Here is a 14929-nt window from a genome sequence, read left to right on the forward strand (position 1 = left end):
CTTTCACAGTGAGCTGTCGAATACAAATTGAACAGCACTGTAGTTCGCAAAAGCACCGTTGCCAAAACAATGCAATTCTGTCACTGCCAGCCGGCTTAAAATTGTCCAGCAGCATAGAAAATTGATAGCGCTGTTATCTAGGAGCGTTCCTCAAGCATCCCAATATAGCGACAAGTGGACAATACACTGTCTCTATTGCTATCGGAACACAGCGATCACAGGGTCACGAGTTTTGTTCAGAGCACTGGTATAATAGCCGTTCATCATGGTGCATAAACATCATGTCGCCGGATACGATGCATTCGTTGCATTCATGAAAGACTTCAACGGAAACGGCGGTGCGATCAATATTCTCTTCACCGGCGCAAAGCTCGAGAATGGCTTGAGCTGGTGTGGCGACTGTGTCGATGGTAATGGCAGGAATGTGCAGATACAGTACGCGAACGGATAAATTAATCAACTTGTTTCTTCCCCTTTTCTCCAACAGCGGCACCATTTATTGAGAAAGCGATCGAAACGAACGCTCCGGAGAATTCGCATTTCATCTACGTCGATGTGGGCGATCGTCCAACGTGAGTATTGGAGCCGGGTTTTTTCTCACAACCTCATTGTCATGCTGATCGTTCGACTTTCCTTTTCCTGCACCGTAGCTGGAAGGATATGAACAATCCTTTCCGCAAGGACACCAACACGCATCTGTCCGTCATTCCGACCATGATCCGGTGGAAGCAGCCGCAGCGCCTCGAAGGCGAACAGTGCGGCAAGGCCGATCTGCTGGAACTGTTCTTTTCGGAAGACGACTAAAGCGATATCGAGAAAAGGGAATGACGATCGATGTGGATTCTCTCTCTCTCTCGTGTTAAAATATGTATATTTTGTTCGCAATAAAATCGCACTCTTTTTACAGGGTTCGGCAAATTTTGTCGTGACTGTTTCCGAATTGTCCATGTGCGCGTTGTGTGTGTACGGGTGGTGCGCGCAAATACTTTGAACCCTTTTTTAAAACTCGCTAACTAATACATGAAATTAAAATGACGCTGGCACTAATAGAACGATGTTTTTTTTTAACCTGGTACGGTGTGACACCCTGCCTTCCCCTCAACGAACATTGGCCGCTCGGGTATGGGGCGTTCGGTCGGGACTGTTCTCAAACCCGGGCGCGGTACAGATCGCTAGACGGGATAGTGGGGTGGCCTTCAGAGGCGTTTGAAATCGCTCTCCGCCGTGTGGCATGCGATTGTCTCGACCTGGCGTCGCTGCCAGGATGCGTCTGGGTGAGTTGCGCAGCAATTGCTTACGGATGTGCGGTGTCGTCATCTTGGGCGAAGCCATCGCTGACTTACTCCCCACGTTACCCTTTATGTTTGGCGAGAGCGACACAACATTCACGTTCGCGGCAGAAAGATGTTCGTGCATATTTTCCTGCAACCGGCGAACGATGCGAGGAGAGCTAAGCAGCGCCTTGGAGGACAGTGTCGCTCCGGCGGACCCGAGTGCATTGGCCGTGCCGCTACCCTTGGTCGCTTGGCGGAGCTTTTCCCGCCGGTTTATCGCACCGCCGTGGGTCGACTTGGTGAACGCCCGCTTTCGGGGGGTCGATTTTCGCGGGCTGCGGTGTACGCTGCCGTGATGGTGTGCCGATGATGAGCGTAGTTTCTGTATCTGGCGAATATGTACGCCGGATTCGCGCGGCAGTGCACCGGTTGCTTCAGACGCGGCAACGGTCAGCGGCATTGCAACGGTCGCCGAACGAAATTTGGCACTTTGACGACGGTTGGCGATCGGTGTTCGCTTCCCGGGTGCACCTCCGGATAGGGAATCGTGTCCCGAGTTCGTCACCAGCCCATCGAACAGCTTTGCCTTGGCCATGACCATGCCCGCATTTTGGCTGCGAATGCGCGCAATGGATGCGCGGCCGCTTTGCGCTTCCTGCAGCGGTGTAATGTGTGACTTGAGCAGGCTGGCCGAGTCGGGCTGCCGTACCGCGCTGCCCGGCGTGCGTGGCGGAAGTTTCGGTGTCCGAGCGGGTGTTTTTATGCGCGGCGGAACCACCGGCGGCAGCATCGGCGTCTTGATGCCCTGCGTATTGATGTCGATTCGCGTCACGAAAGGTGTTGGGGTGCAGAAAGCGTTCTGCTGCTTTGAAGCGGATCGTAACGATGCCCGGCGAGACGTTTGCTCTGGCGTCTTGAAGTAATCTTCCATCAGCACCTTACAGGGTGTGAGAAATTCGGCCGTTGTATCCATTACACTTGACGCATTATCGTCAGTGACGTTGTGCGTCTCGAAGTAGCTTTCCGCATTGACCCATTTTTCTTCCTTCTCTTCGTCCGTGTAGTTTCCTCCGCCCATGCTGGTCGTTAAGCTGGTCCTAAGTGGTGTGGTGGTTTGTTTTTCTATCGCCCTCACAGCCGGCTCCAAATCTGCGCCAGTCGTAGCCGTCGTCGTAGATGGGTCAGGGGCCTTCAGGCCAGTCTGGACTGTGTTCGGACGGCCACGCCTCAATCCGCCCGGCTTGGTGTAGAACGATAGATCCACCGTTGCGCCGTTCGCAACAGCGGCGGAAAAGTCTTTCGTGCCGTTGCCAATGTGCCACGATTGGTTGCGCGACAATCGTACCGCTTCCTGGCTGCGTCGACGAATGGTGCCAATTTTTCTTGCGCTCGGCGATCGAATCACCTTATGTTCGCCGCTTCGCCGGATTTTCAGCTCACGACTCAGTCGTTTCGCCAGCTGATCCGTCGTGGCGCAGGTCGCTTCGATCGGTTCCGTCTGCTCCAACGTTTGCCGATACTTGTCCTCGACATTGTCCAGTAGCACATCTTCCCGCCCGACCAGTGCAGTGAATTCCTTCGACAGCTTCGTCTCAATATCCGACATCCGCTTTTTGATCGCTTCATACTCGCTGCGTCGGATCTTGAGGAAGTCCTCGCCGTCGGCTTCATCTTCCGCTGTCACCTCTACCAGCTCGCCGTTCATGTTGTTCATCGTCGTGGAGAGTGGGTCCACACTGACCAGGCAAGGCATGGACACTACCGGAGACATGCGTCCACCGGCAAGCAGCAGCGATTTTCGCCTCGATTCCGAATCGAGCTCATCCTCAGTCTTAGCTCCCGAATCACCGTCTGCTTTGCTATCCGTCTCCGGCGGTTTGTTGCGGTTGTGTTTTTTGCGGCCCCACGGTGCACCAACTACGCTCCAACGCCGTTCCATTGGTTTGCCCTCGGCAATCGACGGAATTGAACCGCTCGGCAGCAAACGTTGCACCACTTTGCCCGGTTTCTTACTACCTCCGAGGCTTAATCGGCTTTTTTTTGGTTCCCTAAAAGATATTAAATGTTATTAAAGATATGGAACGAAACGGTTAAGCTTTTAGAATACATTGAAACTCACTTAACAACAAGGGGAGTGCAGGGTAGTAGATCATGATTATCCGGCAACATGGAGGTCACTTCCTTTCTGTTGAGACGAACACAATGAGCAATTAGGCAAAAGGTTCCGGGTTCAATCACACATAGACAATCCTATACTTACTTCTTTTTCGCACTGAACGCGTTACCCTCCGTTACCTTTCGTTTCTTTGCCGATTTACTCAAACAGGGCGTACCAATCGTTAGAGTTGGATCATTTTCACACTTTTCATCCGTTTTGTCCAAATTCTCCGACGACCCGATCGCACTTACCATCTTCTTGAACCCATTGAACATGCGTGTTAGCGAACCGCTGCGGCGCTTTTTCTTCTTTTTGTCCGTCACATTGCTCATCAGCATGCTCGCGTTGCTGCCGATGTCGTCTTTCAGCTGGCCCAGTATGGTTTCCGGAATCAGTCCAATCTGCTGGGAATGTTCGATCAGCAATTGCAGCACCCGGACGTGGCTGTTAAATCGCTGCTGAATCGATTCCGTTATCGGCATGATGCTTGGCGTTAAAATTAGGGCCAAGTTTTCCGTCGTCATCTTGTTCTTATCGGCATGCATCGACACCGTATGGAGAAACTGCATAAAGTAGGCTAGCGTGTTGAGCGTCAGCGGTGGCAAAAGCAAACAGGTCATCATGAGCTTGTGCACTTTCTCGTCGTTGCCACCACCGATTAGACACCGGATCAGGGCCTCCTGCACGTTTCCGCATGGTAGCAGCGCTTCGGGCAGATCGCGAAAGAACGTCTTGATGATGTTAGCGACGTCAATGACGTGATGCGATTTGCCCAACGGAATGCCGGACTCCAAACCCGCCTGAAATAACATAACACCACAAAAAAGGTCAGATTGATAGATAGAAAAACAACGACAAACAGTCGGTTACCTTGATCTGTTGCTGGCGTTTGTTGGAACCGGCCTTCCGAAAGAGCCCTTCCGTGTCTACATTTTCCAGAATCAACTGACAAGCGTTCGACACAAACAGCGGTATCTGCACTATGCCGCCGCTAGCAAGCAGCACATCGGTTAGCTCTAGCGCATGCAAAGGCGTTTTGAAGATTCTTTTCGATTTCGCTTTATCCTGTAACAACAGATTACCATTCAATCAAAGCACTTGAGCACTGTGGTGCGGATTTACGCCGCACTACACTTCTGGGGAAAAACGCTTCATGGTGCAATTCAACACCACCACCCTACCTGGGACGCTTTGGAGTTTTTTTCCTTGCGATACTTGATTCCACTTTTACGCAACTCTTCCAGCAGCACTGTATACAGTTCGTCTTTGCTTTCCAGGTCGTTTATTAACACTCTCGAAGCTGGAATGGCCATTGTCGGTAGTTGGATTTTTACACTAACTAGCAGCGGCACGAGCGCATCATCGACGCGGTGTCTGTGTTTTGGAGCGCGGATTTGTTCGTTGCTTTTGAATTACGTTCGCCTGCCGCGACGTTTGAAGGCTGTCAAAGTGATATGTCAGACGAATTCTTCGGGCAGGGCTCGTATGCACTATATTTGTTGGGAACAATATTCCCATGTGAAGTATGTTTATTTTCAACTATCCACGAAAAGAACCAGAAACTGAAGCTAAATACATGGTAATCATTCCTTTCAAAGTATGAAACATATCTAGTTAAAAAAAACAACAACTTATTATTCTATGTTTGATTCGAAATGATTTCTTTTAGTAACATTCCTTTACGTAAATGTGCTGCCGTATTCGCTAGCCCTGTCATAAAGTTTCCTGTCGTACGTGACAGCTCTGCATCTCCTAGAGGTAAACATCGTGCTCTCGAAGGAATATTGCCGAGCCACTTTCGTGTGTCCTTGTTGCCACCGTTTTCGCCAATAGAAAAGGATCATTTGGCTGCGTGCGCTTTCCCCCCGCCGGAAACAGTGACCCGGAGTGTTCGTTGGTCGTAAGTGAGCCCCTTGTGCCACAGCGAGGTAAGTGTAAACAAACGAATGTTGTTGTGGTTGTGCTCCTACGCCATACCCTTACGCGGCGGCACCGTGGTCGGGCGCCGTGCGTGCATTGTGGTGGGAAGTGGGATGGAACAGAGATGGCATCGGTAACGACGCAGTAAGCTGTATGGTTTTTCTTCCTTATGTTGGTTGGAACAGTTTCCCAAGCCCCGAAGCACACAGCTCGAAGCATCCCGCCCTTGAGAAGTATCGTAGACAGTAACAGCCCGTGGATGCGCTTGCACGAGGATAACCAAGGACGGAAGCCAAGCACCGCCGAGTGGTACGATATGAGCGACGATGATCGGGACATTGACATAGAGAGCGATGTAAGTGAAGCGTTTAAAGCGAGAGGATGGATGTGTGGATTGTAATTTTATTAACAATCGTATTCTTCTCCCCCTCCCCCACTAAAACAGGATGGTGATGATTCGGACAACACCAAATCCCAATCGCGTTCCGGCGCTGGAAGCCATCTTTACTCACAGGTAGTTGTAGAATTGCCTTTCCTCCTTCCGGGTACATCTTTTCACGCTGACGTTTTGTTCATTATTTCAGGCCGAAAAGCGCGCTCACCACAACGCCCTTGAGCGGAAGAGGCGCGATCACATCAAGGACAGTTTCACCTCACTGCGCGACTCCGTACCGTCGCTGCAGGGCGAGAAGGTAAGCAGAGAAGTGCGTGCCCGCCCTCCACCAAAACGGCGCTTCTAACCATGCTAACACGTTTCATGTTCGATGCACATTCGTTCACAGGCCAGCCGCGCTCAGATACTGAAGAAAGCGGCCGAATACATCCAGTTCATGCGACGGAAGAACAACTCACACCAGCAAGACATTGACGATCTGCGGCGGCAAAACAATATGCTCGAATCGCAAAGTAAGTAAGCGACATTTGCACACACGAAGCAAACCCGTGCCAAATCATCCGGGTCCACACCTAACCGGGGTGGGTTGGGTTTTGTAATTAATATTAATGTCTGGTTCGTTGGCCGTCCCCATCCCCTTGCCTCGATCGGCTCATCCATATTGACATACGGGCCGTGGGCCGCGGGTTTTGCAATGCGGGACATTAAAAAACGCCTCTCGACGCCATTAGCCGAACCCTAGCCGGGAGAACACATGTACTAATGTAAAATTTATAATCTGCTTTGCTTTCCGCCCATTACCCGTACACCAACTGCAGTCCGCCACCTGGAGCAGGCACGGGCGTCCGGCAACTTTGTCGACGGCGCTGATCTCGGGCTTGCGTTCCAGGACGGGTCGCGCGGTTCCGACAGCTCCGATATCGACGAGGTTCCTACCAACAACAACAACAACGGGCTCGGTGCGCGGCGAAACAAGAAGATGAAAACGAATGCGAACTACTAGAGAGACAGTAAAAGAGACCGTCTGGCCAGAGTGGGTGGAATTTGGTAACATTTTTTCTTATGGTTTCTTTTCTTTTGCTCGTTTTTTTTGCTAAGTAACAGCACAATCATCGGCATTACTTCGCGTACGTGGTAGCTTGTAGAGTTTGCTTTAAGGTTACATTTACATATTATTTTAGCTCTCGAAACAGCTCGATTTGCTCTTCCGTACAGTTCTGTTTCCGTACAAAGATCCTAACGAATTGAACTTTTTCTTTCATTGATGTAAATTAATTATTTGTTCATAATACCGGGAACCATCTGGTAAACACACCGCACACGGAACAGCACTTGCAAATTTGATGACTGTATGCATGAAAAACACAATGGGTTACGCTTGAGTTATGGCAGTCGAAGAAAAACAAAAACATATATAATATTAAATTGTAGGAAAAGTGTCATTATTGTGCATAATCGAGAGAAGAGATACAATAAAACTATATTTAGCATTTCAATAAAACATGACATGATGTGCAGTATGGTTTCGTTGGAACCGAAAGCGTAGTATATACTATCTTAAGTCAATAGGGTTCTCTAAATAGCACGCCCAAGATATGAGCACTGCAGCTGATGGTTGGTAGCCGAGTAAAGGCAGCTAAACCAGTAGAACATTACGATAACTTACCTTGACGTACAGCTGTTCATAACGTAAGCATGGAAGCATTCATGATACAGATGAACCATACACACCATGCACTATGTAAATGATGGTTGGCGACAGTGTCAACTGCTTTGCGCAACGACCGTAACGACGGTTGGCGCGCATCAATCCAATGACTCTCAGCAGAGCAGTTACCAATGGAATGGCGTGCGATGTCAACAAGGAGTATTTGCTTCCCGATGTAGGAGACGCACCGGTTTCTACTGCTCCACACACCACACATCACTAAATTTGCAGAAAAAAGGAATAAAATATGCTACGCCAACTCCGTAAATGATGTGGAGCACTCGCGTGCTTTGTTGGCTGCAAACCATCTAAACTGCCGTAGTCGGGCTGCTCGTTTTTTATCATTGATAACACCAAGCCCCAGACACGGGACACATATTGACAGTCGCTCGAACGGTTTTATGGCGAGTGTCGTAAAGAGTGGAAAATTACCTCCCGCTCATGGGAGCAATGGGAAGGTTAGATGAGCTGCAGCTCTAAAATGTTAGCGCACACACGCCGCCGAGCAGCCGACGGGTGCAAACGCCGTCCGCCGAGATTGTGCTTCCTTCCTGAGCTGAAGTGGCGGAACTTTCACTACAGGCCCGTCAGTCGCGCCGTCGTTGTTTGTGTGAAGTTTAGTGTGTTTAGTGTGTAAAACGCTGTTGAGAATTTGATAGTGGAACAGAATCACCTGTACAAAGTGTGATCTGTACCTGGGCGATCACTTAGCACGGGCAGCAATTAACACCTCTCTACGGTGTGCAAAAACGGTTCCGCTGATTTGTTACTTAAATTACGTGCTAGTCAATTACCCATCCGATCAGTTTGCTCATTAGCTGTGGTGATTCAATCATACCGAAGAGCTGAAACTCACTCTGCTCGATCAATCGGCAACTAGTTGCGGCCAGACACGATGGATACCGAGCGGCAGTGTGCACCAGAACAGTCAACCGAAAGCAAGCCTGAAGGCAAGGCACGTGGTGCGGACATAAACTATGGCATCGACGACAATCCGCCGTGGTACTTCTGCATCATGATGGCGCTACAGGTGCGTAGTATTGTGCCAGGGCGCACGGTAGCAGGCTGGTGAAGTGCTGGAGTGCTGGTCAACACGAGATTGTGCATTGTGCTGGAGATTGTGTCGAGTTCGAACTATTGTTTGATTGGCGTATTGTTTGATTGGCCGTTGGCGGGGGTTTTTATTGACTTGAAGTACAATTATTCAATTAATTGATTGATTCGCACACAAGTTAGAACATGAGCCGCTGCTTTAATGGCTTTTAATGGCTGTTGTATGTGTGTGAGCGTGTTTCGGAGTGTCAGGAATGTGGAACACAGAACAAATATCTTCACTTATCAGATTTGATTTCAATTTCGACTGTTCCAACCATTCCGACCTTCCTATTCGTATCAATCGATCCGGCCGTTCCAATCGTTCCGCTGTTCCAACAGAACCGTTCCAACCTTTGCAAACGTTCTAGATTGTTCTGATTGAGGAACTGAACGAACCTATAGCACCTATTCCACGCCTTCGAAACCGGCATCACTCATTTGTAGCCGCTTGTCTGATGCATCGTAGACATCGAATCCCTCGGGCCCGGTTAGAGTTGTCGAAACTTTTTAAACTAGGGGGTTTGACTTCAATGACCTACCGACCACGCTTTGAGAGCGGCTATGGATGACACCGGAGGATGCGCTAGGAACTGTGAGTTTGAATGAGCAAGTATCGGAGCCCATCAAAGAGTAACGATGCACGAAAGAAGTTCGGAGCCATGAGTACGTTTTGTACGCTGATTTCAACCATTAATTAATTAATTCATTCATTATCCGGCGCTACAACCGCTTTGGAGCCTTGGCCTTCCTCAGGAGTGTCCGAAACCGTTCACGGTTTTGCGCCTTCGTCTATCAATCCGTTATCCCGGCCTTAATGGCAAACGCTCCATAACGGCTCCTCCATTGTCCTTCCACACGAACGGAGCCAAGAATCCTTCTGAGCATCTTCCTCTCGAACGCGGCTAAGAAGGTTTCGTCAGATTTGGACAGTGTCCATGTCTCAAGGGCGTATGTGAGTACCGGTACGAACTGGGTGCTATATAGTCCCAGCTTCGTCCGTCGCGACAGGTTCTTTGAGGTGAACCATTCTATCAGCTACCATTCGTTGCTGACCTTTGACCCGAGATAGGTGAATTCTGGGACGACTTCAAAAGGGCGTTCACCTATTATTCAACCATTCGCTTTTATCAATTTATGATATCGATCGTAGATAGTGAACATCAACGTTTAACTTGCACAGAACGATCTAGTCTCTTCCAGCTTACTAAGTATCAATTCAGAGCACGATCATGCCATGCGAACGGTACCGGACAACCCGCATAGTTCGTCTCCAAAGAAGCATTTCTCGCTCTGACTCCCATCTCTCCCATCTCTCTCTCTCTCAACATTTCCCACTCTCCGTAGCACTATCTAACGATGATTGGGGCAATCGTTTCGATTCCGTTCATACTTACGCCCGCCCTGTGCATGAGGGATGAAGATCCGGCCCGCGGTACGATCATTTCCACCATGATCTTCGTCACCGGGCTGATCACGTACCTGCAGGCAACGTGGGGCTGCCGATTGCCCCTCGTCCAGGGCGGCACGATCTCGTTTCTCGTGCCGACGCTCGCCATCCTGAACCTGCCCCAGTGGAAGTGTCCACCGGCCGACGCAATCGACGCGATGACCGACACCGACCGCACCGAGCTGTGGCAGGTGCGGATGCGCGAACTGTCCGGTGCGATTGCCGTGGCGGCCGTGACACAGATCGTGCTCGGATTCAGCGGGCTGGTGGGGAAGCTGCTGCGCATCATCACCCCGCTGACGATCGTACCCACGGTGGCGCTGGTCGGCATAACGCTCTTCCAGCATGCCAGTGAAACGGCCTCCAAGCAGTGGGGCATCGCCGTCGGCACGACCGGCATGCTGACGCTGTTCTCGCAGGTCATGGGCGAGGTGCCGTTCCCGGGCATTACCTACCGCAAGGGGCACGGTTTGCGCGTGGTCTGGTTCCCGCTGTTCAAGCTGTTTCCCGTGCTGCTCACGATCGCCATCATGTGGACGGTGTGCGGCGTGCTGACGGCGACGGGCGTCTTTCCCGAGGGGCACCCGGCCCGTACCGATGTGCGGTTGCGCGTGCTGCAGGACGCGGAATGGTTTCGCGTGCCGTACCCGGGCCAGTTCGGGCTGCCGACCGTGTCGCTGGCGGGCGTGCTGGGCATGCTGGCCGGCGTGCTGGCCTGCACGGTCGAATCGATCAGCTACTATCCGACGATAGCGCAGATGTGTGCGGCGCCACCGCCTCCCCTGCACGCGATCAACCGGGGCATCGGCATCGAGGGGCTCGGCACGATGCTGGCGGGGCTGTGGGGCTCCGGCAACGGGACCAACACGTTCGGCGAGAACGTCGGTGCGATCGGCGTAACGAAGGTGGGCAGCCGGCGGGTCATACAGTGGGCCGCCCTCATCATGGTGCTGCAGGGCGTGCTGAACAAGTTCGGGGCTGCGTTCATCATGATCCCGGATCCGGTGGTCGGCGGCATCTTTTGCGTCATGTTCGGCATGATCACGGCGTTCGGGCTGGCCGCACTGCAGTACGTCGATCTGCGCTCCTCGCGCAATCTGTACATACTGGGCGTGTCGTTCTTCTTCCCGCTCGTGCTGTGTCTGTGGCTGCAAGAACATCCGGGCGCGATCCAGACGGGCAATCAGACGGTCGACTCCACGCTCTCGGTACTGCTCGGCACAACCATCCTCGTCGGGGGTGTGCTTGGTTGTGTGCTGGATAATCTGATACCCGGCACGCCGGAGGAGCGTGGCCTTGTCGCTTGGTCGAAGGAGATGGCCCTCGAGACGGCACAGGACAACGATGACGTGCCGGCGGGTGGTCTCGTGTGGGAGAAAAACACGTTCGATTTCCCGTATGGTATGCAGCTAATGAGAAGGTAAGCTTTGGCAGGGTCAGGAGAAATATCGTGCGGGAATTGGAAGGCTTTAAAGGTTTTCTTTTTAATTTTATTTTTATTGGCCATTTGCAGATGGAAGTGGACCCGCTACGTACCGTTCCTGCCGACGTACAGAATGAAGCTTTGAGTGGGGACATACATACAGGTCAAAGGTCGAGTACTTTTCTCGGATACACCGCCCTGGAGACCCACTCAAACGCCGTTGCGATGTACGGAATTTGGCATGGCATGCCACGCATCCAGGCGGGTTGATTCGCAACTAAGACCGCCGCCTCTGTTCTGCAACGGGACGGCTCACGCTAGTGGAATATAGAAATGAAGTTGAATTGAAGTGGAATATAGAATGAAGTTGAATAAAAAGAAGAAAGAAAAAAAAACGACACAAACAAAAACTAAGCAATCCGGTCATCAATCGTAGCAATGGTGTTGTTTGCTGCGCCGTGGCTCATTCCATCAATCTAATTTATTGATAAACTCACAATACTGTGCTACCAATATGTAATGGTATACCAGATGGCATACGCGATGGTATTTGGGGCTTCCTGCTGCACTGGGGCCCGATCGCCTTCCAAATCCCCAATCCCCAAAATGGGGCTCTTCCTGATCCCCCTACAGTACAGCTGGAAGACAGCAGCGCAGTCATGGCAACGCTGCTTCTACCCCGCGCTCGATACACGTGTTCTATTCCTGCACACACCGCGGGCAACGGTGCAACAATTATTGCTAGTTTTTTGGGGGTGATTGTTTTTTGTTTGGTTTTCTTTGCTGTGGGTTTGGTTGGTTTTTTCATTCGTTTCTACTCCGTCTAGTTTTGGCATCCAATAATTTGCTAAAATAACCGCGTGTACTGGTTTTTTGCCACCATTAATTTGGTGGATTTTTAAAACTTGTCCCTGTTCCTACCGTCCTTTTCCTTGTTCTCTATCACGCGTTCCGTCGTTGCCTTTCTGTTGTGTTGATAACGAACTGAATTCAAACTGATAAATCTGTCCCGCGCACAACAAACATCCAAAAACTTGATAATTATTCGCCCCTTTCTTCACATCACAGTACATTCTACAACAAAACTACACGCGGCGAAGTTTTTTTTTCTTCTTTCAAACCGCCAAACCGATTATTCGTTAACTGTCTGCTTCAACTGTACAATTCTGCATTGCCTGTTTTATTGCCGTTCGCCTCGAAGATAACACTGGGTCGATAAGACTCTCGGCCACTCTGCTTTAGCGCAAGCGCGCGCGCACTGAGCGTGTTGTAACCGCTTTGTTTAGTTTTGATTTGTTTTGTTTGTTTTGTTTTTTAAATACAATTGACATAAAATTGTAAAAATAGTGTATAACAACTTTTCTGCTAGCACACAAACAGACACACCGTATCTTCCCAATGCTTTTTCCCCGCTCTTTGGTACCCGCACCGTGCTCGTTTTATTGTGGACACCTGCTTGAAGCGTGTTCCGATTTTGATTGATTTGCTAATTTAAATTAAAAAAAAAAAAACAAACCGAGGTCGACAGTTTGGGAGAGTCTCCCGATTCCCCCTGTTTTGCCCCGGCTGCTTAAAATTCGATTCGATGGCACACACATTTTTAACAGCTCTCTTTGATTTTTCCCCGTCTCAGTTCCGTGCGACTATTGCTTGTGACCTTCTGTCCCATACACGTGTGTTTTGTACCCGCACTAACGAAGCTGCTCATAAAAATAATCCTTCCCGTAAGAGTGTGTGTATGCGTGAGAGAAAATCCCGACCAAGCGACGGGCTCAGATCGTGACGCAAAGGAAAATCACCACACCACGTGGCGGTGATGCGCAGAGTCTGTTTGCGAACGCAAGCGGAATTTTCTGCTTCACTGTGTTGTTTTTGCAACACTTTAATCCCCCGAAAGGTGTGGATGGACCCCTGGAAAATGGAAACCGAAAAAATAATACAGCGTAGAGATGCAAGAAACGGTGGCTGCATGATCGATGCTCCATGGAGACGCATGGTGATCGCATGGTGTTCCACGGTTTTTTCTTCGGTTCTTCTCTTGAGTCCTGGTTGTTTGCCGGTGGGGTGAGTCAGTGGTGATACCGTCACGGTAACATTAGTGCCCTTCTTACTCCACGGAAGCTGGATCGCCGGAATTGTACTGCTCCCAATAAGGAGACACGCACAAACATACACACAATTGGTGCGAAATGGAGCATGAGGATCGGATAAAACCCCATTTGTTTAAATATACAAGTTAAAAGTCTCCGGTTCAAATGGTGTTACATTATTACTGCTCTTTCTCTCTCTCTCCTTTTCACTCTTTTTCACTCGCTATCTTTCTGCTTAGAAGAAGTTGGTATCCATTTTACATAACGCTATTCTTGTTTAATCAACGTTTGGCGGGTTTTGGCGGGTTTGGCATTCTCTGCTGTAACAATTCACTAACGCGTATGCGTGTATGTTTTTTGGCCTAAATGCAATGGTTTCTAGTCTATAACGTTCATCTAAAATAACCAGTAAAGTTTATCGCTGCTTGCTATTTTCTTGTTGGTTTGGTTTTTTGGTTTCTTCTTTTGGATGCAAGCCACGATCACACACACACATACACCCATTTATATATTCCATTGGAGCGTTGGAGAAGTAAAGTGGCCCCACCCTGGCTAAGGGCGGATCTACACTAATTGGTATATATGTGTTGCTGTTGCGACAACTGTTTATATCCTTCCACCCATTCCCTCCCACTACGCTTTATGCATTGTCGGTTGATTTGGACGTAGACGAGGTCCGTGTGCGATAGTTTCTGTTGGCAGGGGAAGGATTGAGGAGAAAAAGAAAATAACCAAAATCAAGATTAGAACATTGGATTGCGTTTACGGTACAGTTAGTAAAGTGTTTGTTGCGATTGTTTGCAGTCAGTCGGATCTTTCCAGCTCGAATGGTGGCAGAGTAATGCCATGCAGTGCATTGTGTGGCCCCTCCTCCTACCTTACCTAGGGCGACCAGCAACGGCAGCAAAACAGAAGGAGGAAAAGAAGGGAAACGAAGGAAAGCGCCAGCGGCAGCAGACGGTCTGCGCCGGAGGCTGGCCTTAAGCAAGCTTCAGGCTCATCATGAAGCTTCGATAGAGGGTGGAACGATGGCGGGATGGGCTGGCGGTGGTGCGTTACCAGCGGGCGTTCGTGCGTTGGCGTTGGGGCGCAGGGTCCGGGGAACCACCGGTTGGGGTTGTAACCCGGAGCAAGAGGGAATAGAGTCGGCCTTTGATTAGTTGCAGTGCTTTGCTAAGGATAGTGGCGTGGTTAAAGAGCAAGGATAATTACGGTCTCACTATTTCCGTTACAAAAATAAACAAGAAGCAACAAGAAAAAATCGTGAAGGTGGACCGAACATGTGCGATACGATGCAGACGGTTTCAGGGGAGTGTAAGTGACAAATGGGGCCAGAATAATGACGGTTACAAACATCAGAACTATGGGAAACACCTCAACGAACAGTACACTGTTACCATTTGTGTGTAAAAAGTATTGA

General features: G+C 50.0%; 5 protein-coding genes across 20 annotated transcripts in view; 3 read left to right on the forward strand and 2 right to left on the reverse strand.

Annotated features, from left to right (window-relative positions):
* The first annotated feature begins 4 nt into the window (after positions 1–4).
* On the forward strand, positions 5–911 carry LOC121589863 (thioredoxin domain-containing protein 17-like). The gene is made up of 3 exons (XM_041909074.1): positions 5–410; positions 488–572; positions 651–911. Exons 1-3 carry the CDS (start codon positions 266–268, stop codon positions 802–804), a joined length of 384 nt encoding a protein of 127 aa, XP_041765008.1. The 5' UTR covers positions 5–265; the 3' UTR covers positions 805–911.
* LOC121589854 lies at positions 838–4871 on the reverse strand. The gene is made up of 5 exons (XM_041909056.1): positions 4614–4871; positions 4303–4497; positions 3535–4232; positions 3394–3459; positions 838–3322 (listed from the first exon to the last, which is right to left on the reverse strand). The coding sequence occupies exons 1-5, from the start codon at positions 4743–4745 to the stop codon at positions 1099–1101; spliced, it is 3315 nt and encodes a 1104-aa protein (XP_041764990.1). The 5' UTR covers positions 4746–4871; the 3' UTR covers positions 838–1098.
* Positions 4872–5151: 280 nt separating this feature from the next.
* On the forward strand, positions 5152–7252 carry LOC121589862 (protein max). The gene is made up of 6 exons (XM_041909073.1): positions 5152–5360; positions 5538–5707; positions 5798–5866; positions 5937–6044; positions 6135–6258; positions 6565–7252. Exons 2-6 carry the CDS (start codon positions 5612–5614, stop codon positions 6747–6749), a joined length of 582 nt encoding a protein of 193 aa, XP_041765007.1. The 5' UTR covers positions 5152–5360; positions 5538–5611; the 3' UTR covers positions 6750–7252.
* A 677-nt stretch (positions 7253–7929) lies between these two features.
* Positions 7930–11768, forward strand: LOC121589856 (solute carrier family 23 member 2). The gene is made up of 3 exons (XM_041909060.1): positions 7930–8484; positions 9894–11416; positions 11510–11768. Exons 1-3 carry the CDS (start codon positions 8350–8352, stop codon positions 11562–11564), a joined length of 1713 nt encoding a protein of 570 aa, XP_041764994.1. The 5' UTR covers positions 7930–8349; the 3' UTR covers positions 11565–11768.
* Positions 11769–12737: 969 nt separating this feature from the next.
* LOC121589851 (mucin-12) overlaps positions 12738–14929 on the reverse strand; it is a 37565-nt gene continuing 35373 nt past the window's right edge. For all 16 annotated transcript variants that reach the window (XM_041909042.1, XM_041909039.1, XM_041909050.1 and 13 more), the window contains one exon: positions 12738–14201. In XM_041909042.1, the coding sequence (XP_041764976.1) occupies positions 14150–14201 (52 nt within the window). In that variant the 3' untranslated portion in view covers positions 12738–14149. The remainder of the gene's footprint in view (positions 14202–14929) is intronic.

This window comes from Anopheles merus, chromosome 2R (assembly GCF_017562075.2).
Source record: "Anopheles merus strain MAF chromosome 2R, AmerM5.1, whole genome shotgun sequence".
Taxonomy (NCBI): Eukaryota; Metazoa; Arthropoda; class Insecta; order Diptera; family Culicidae; genus Anopheles; species Anopheles merus.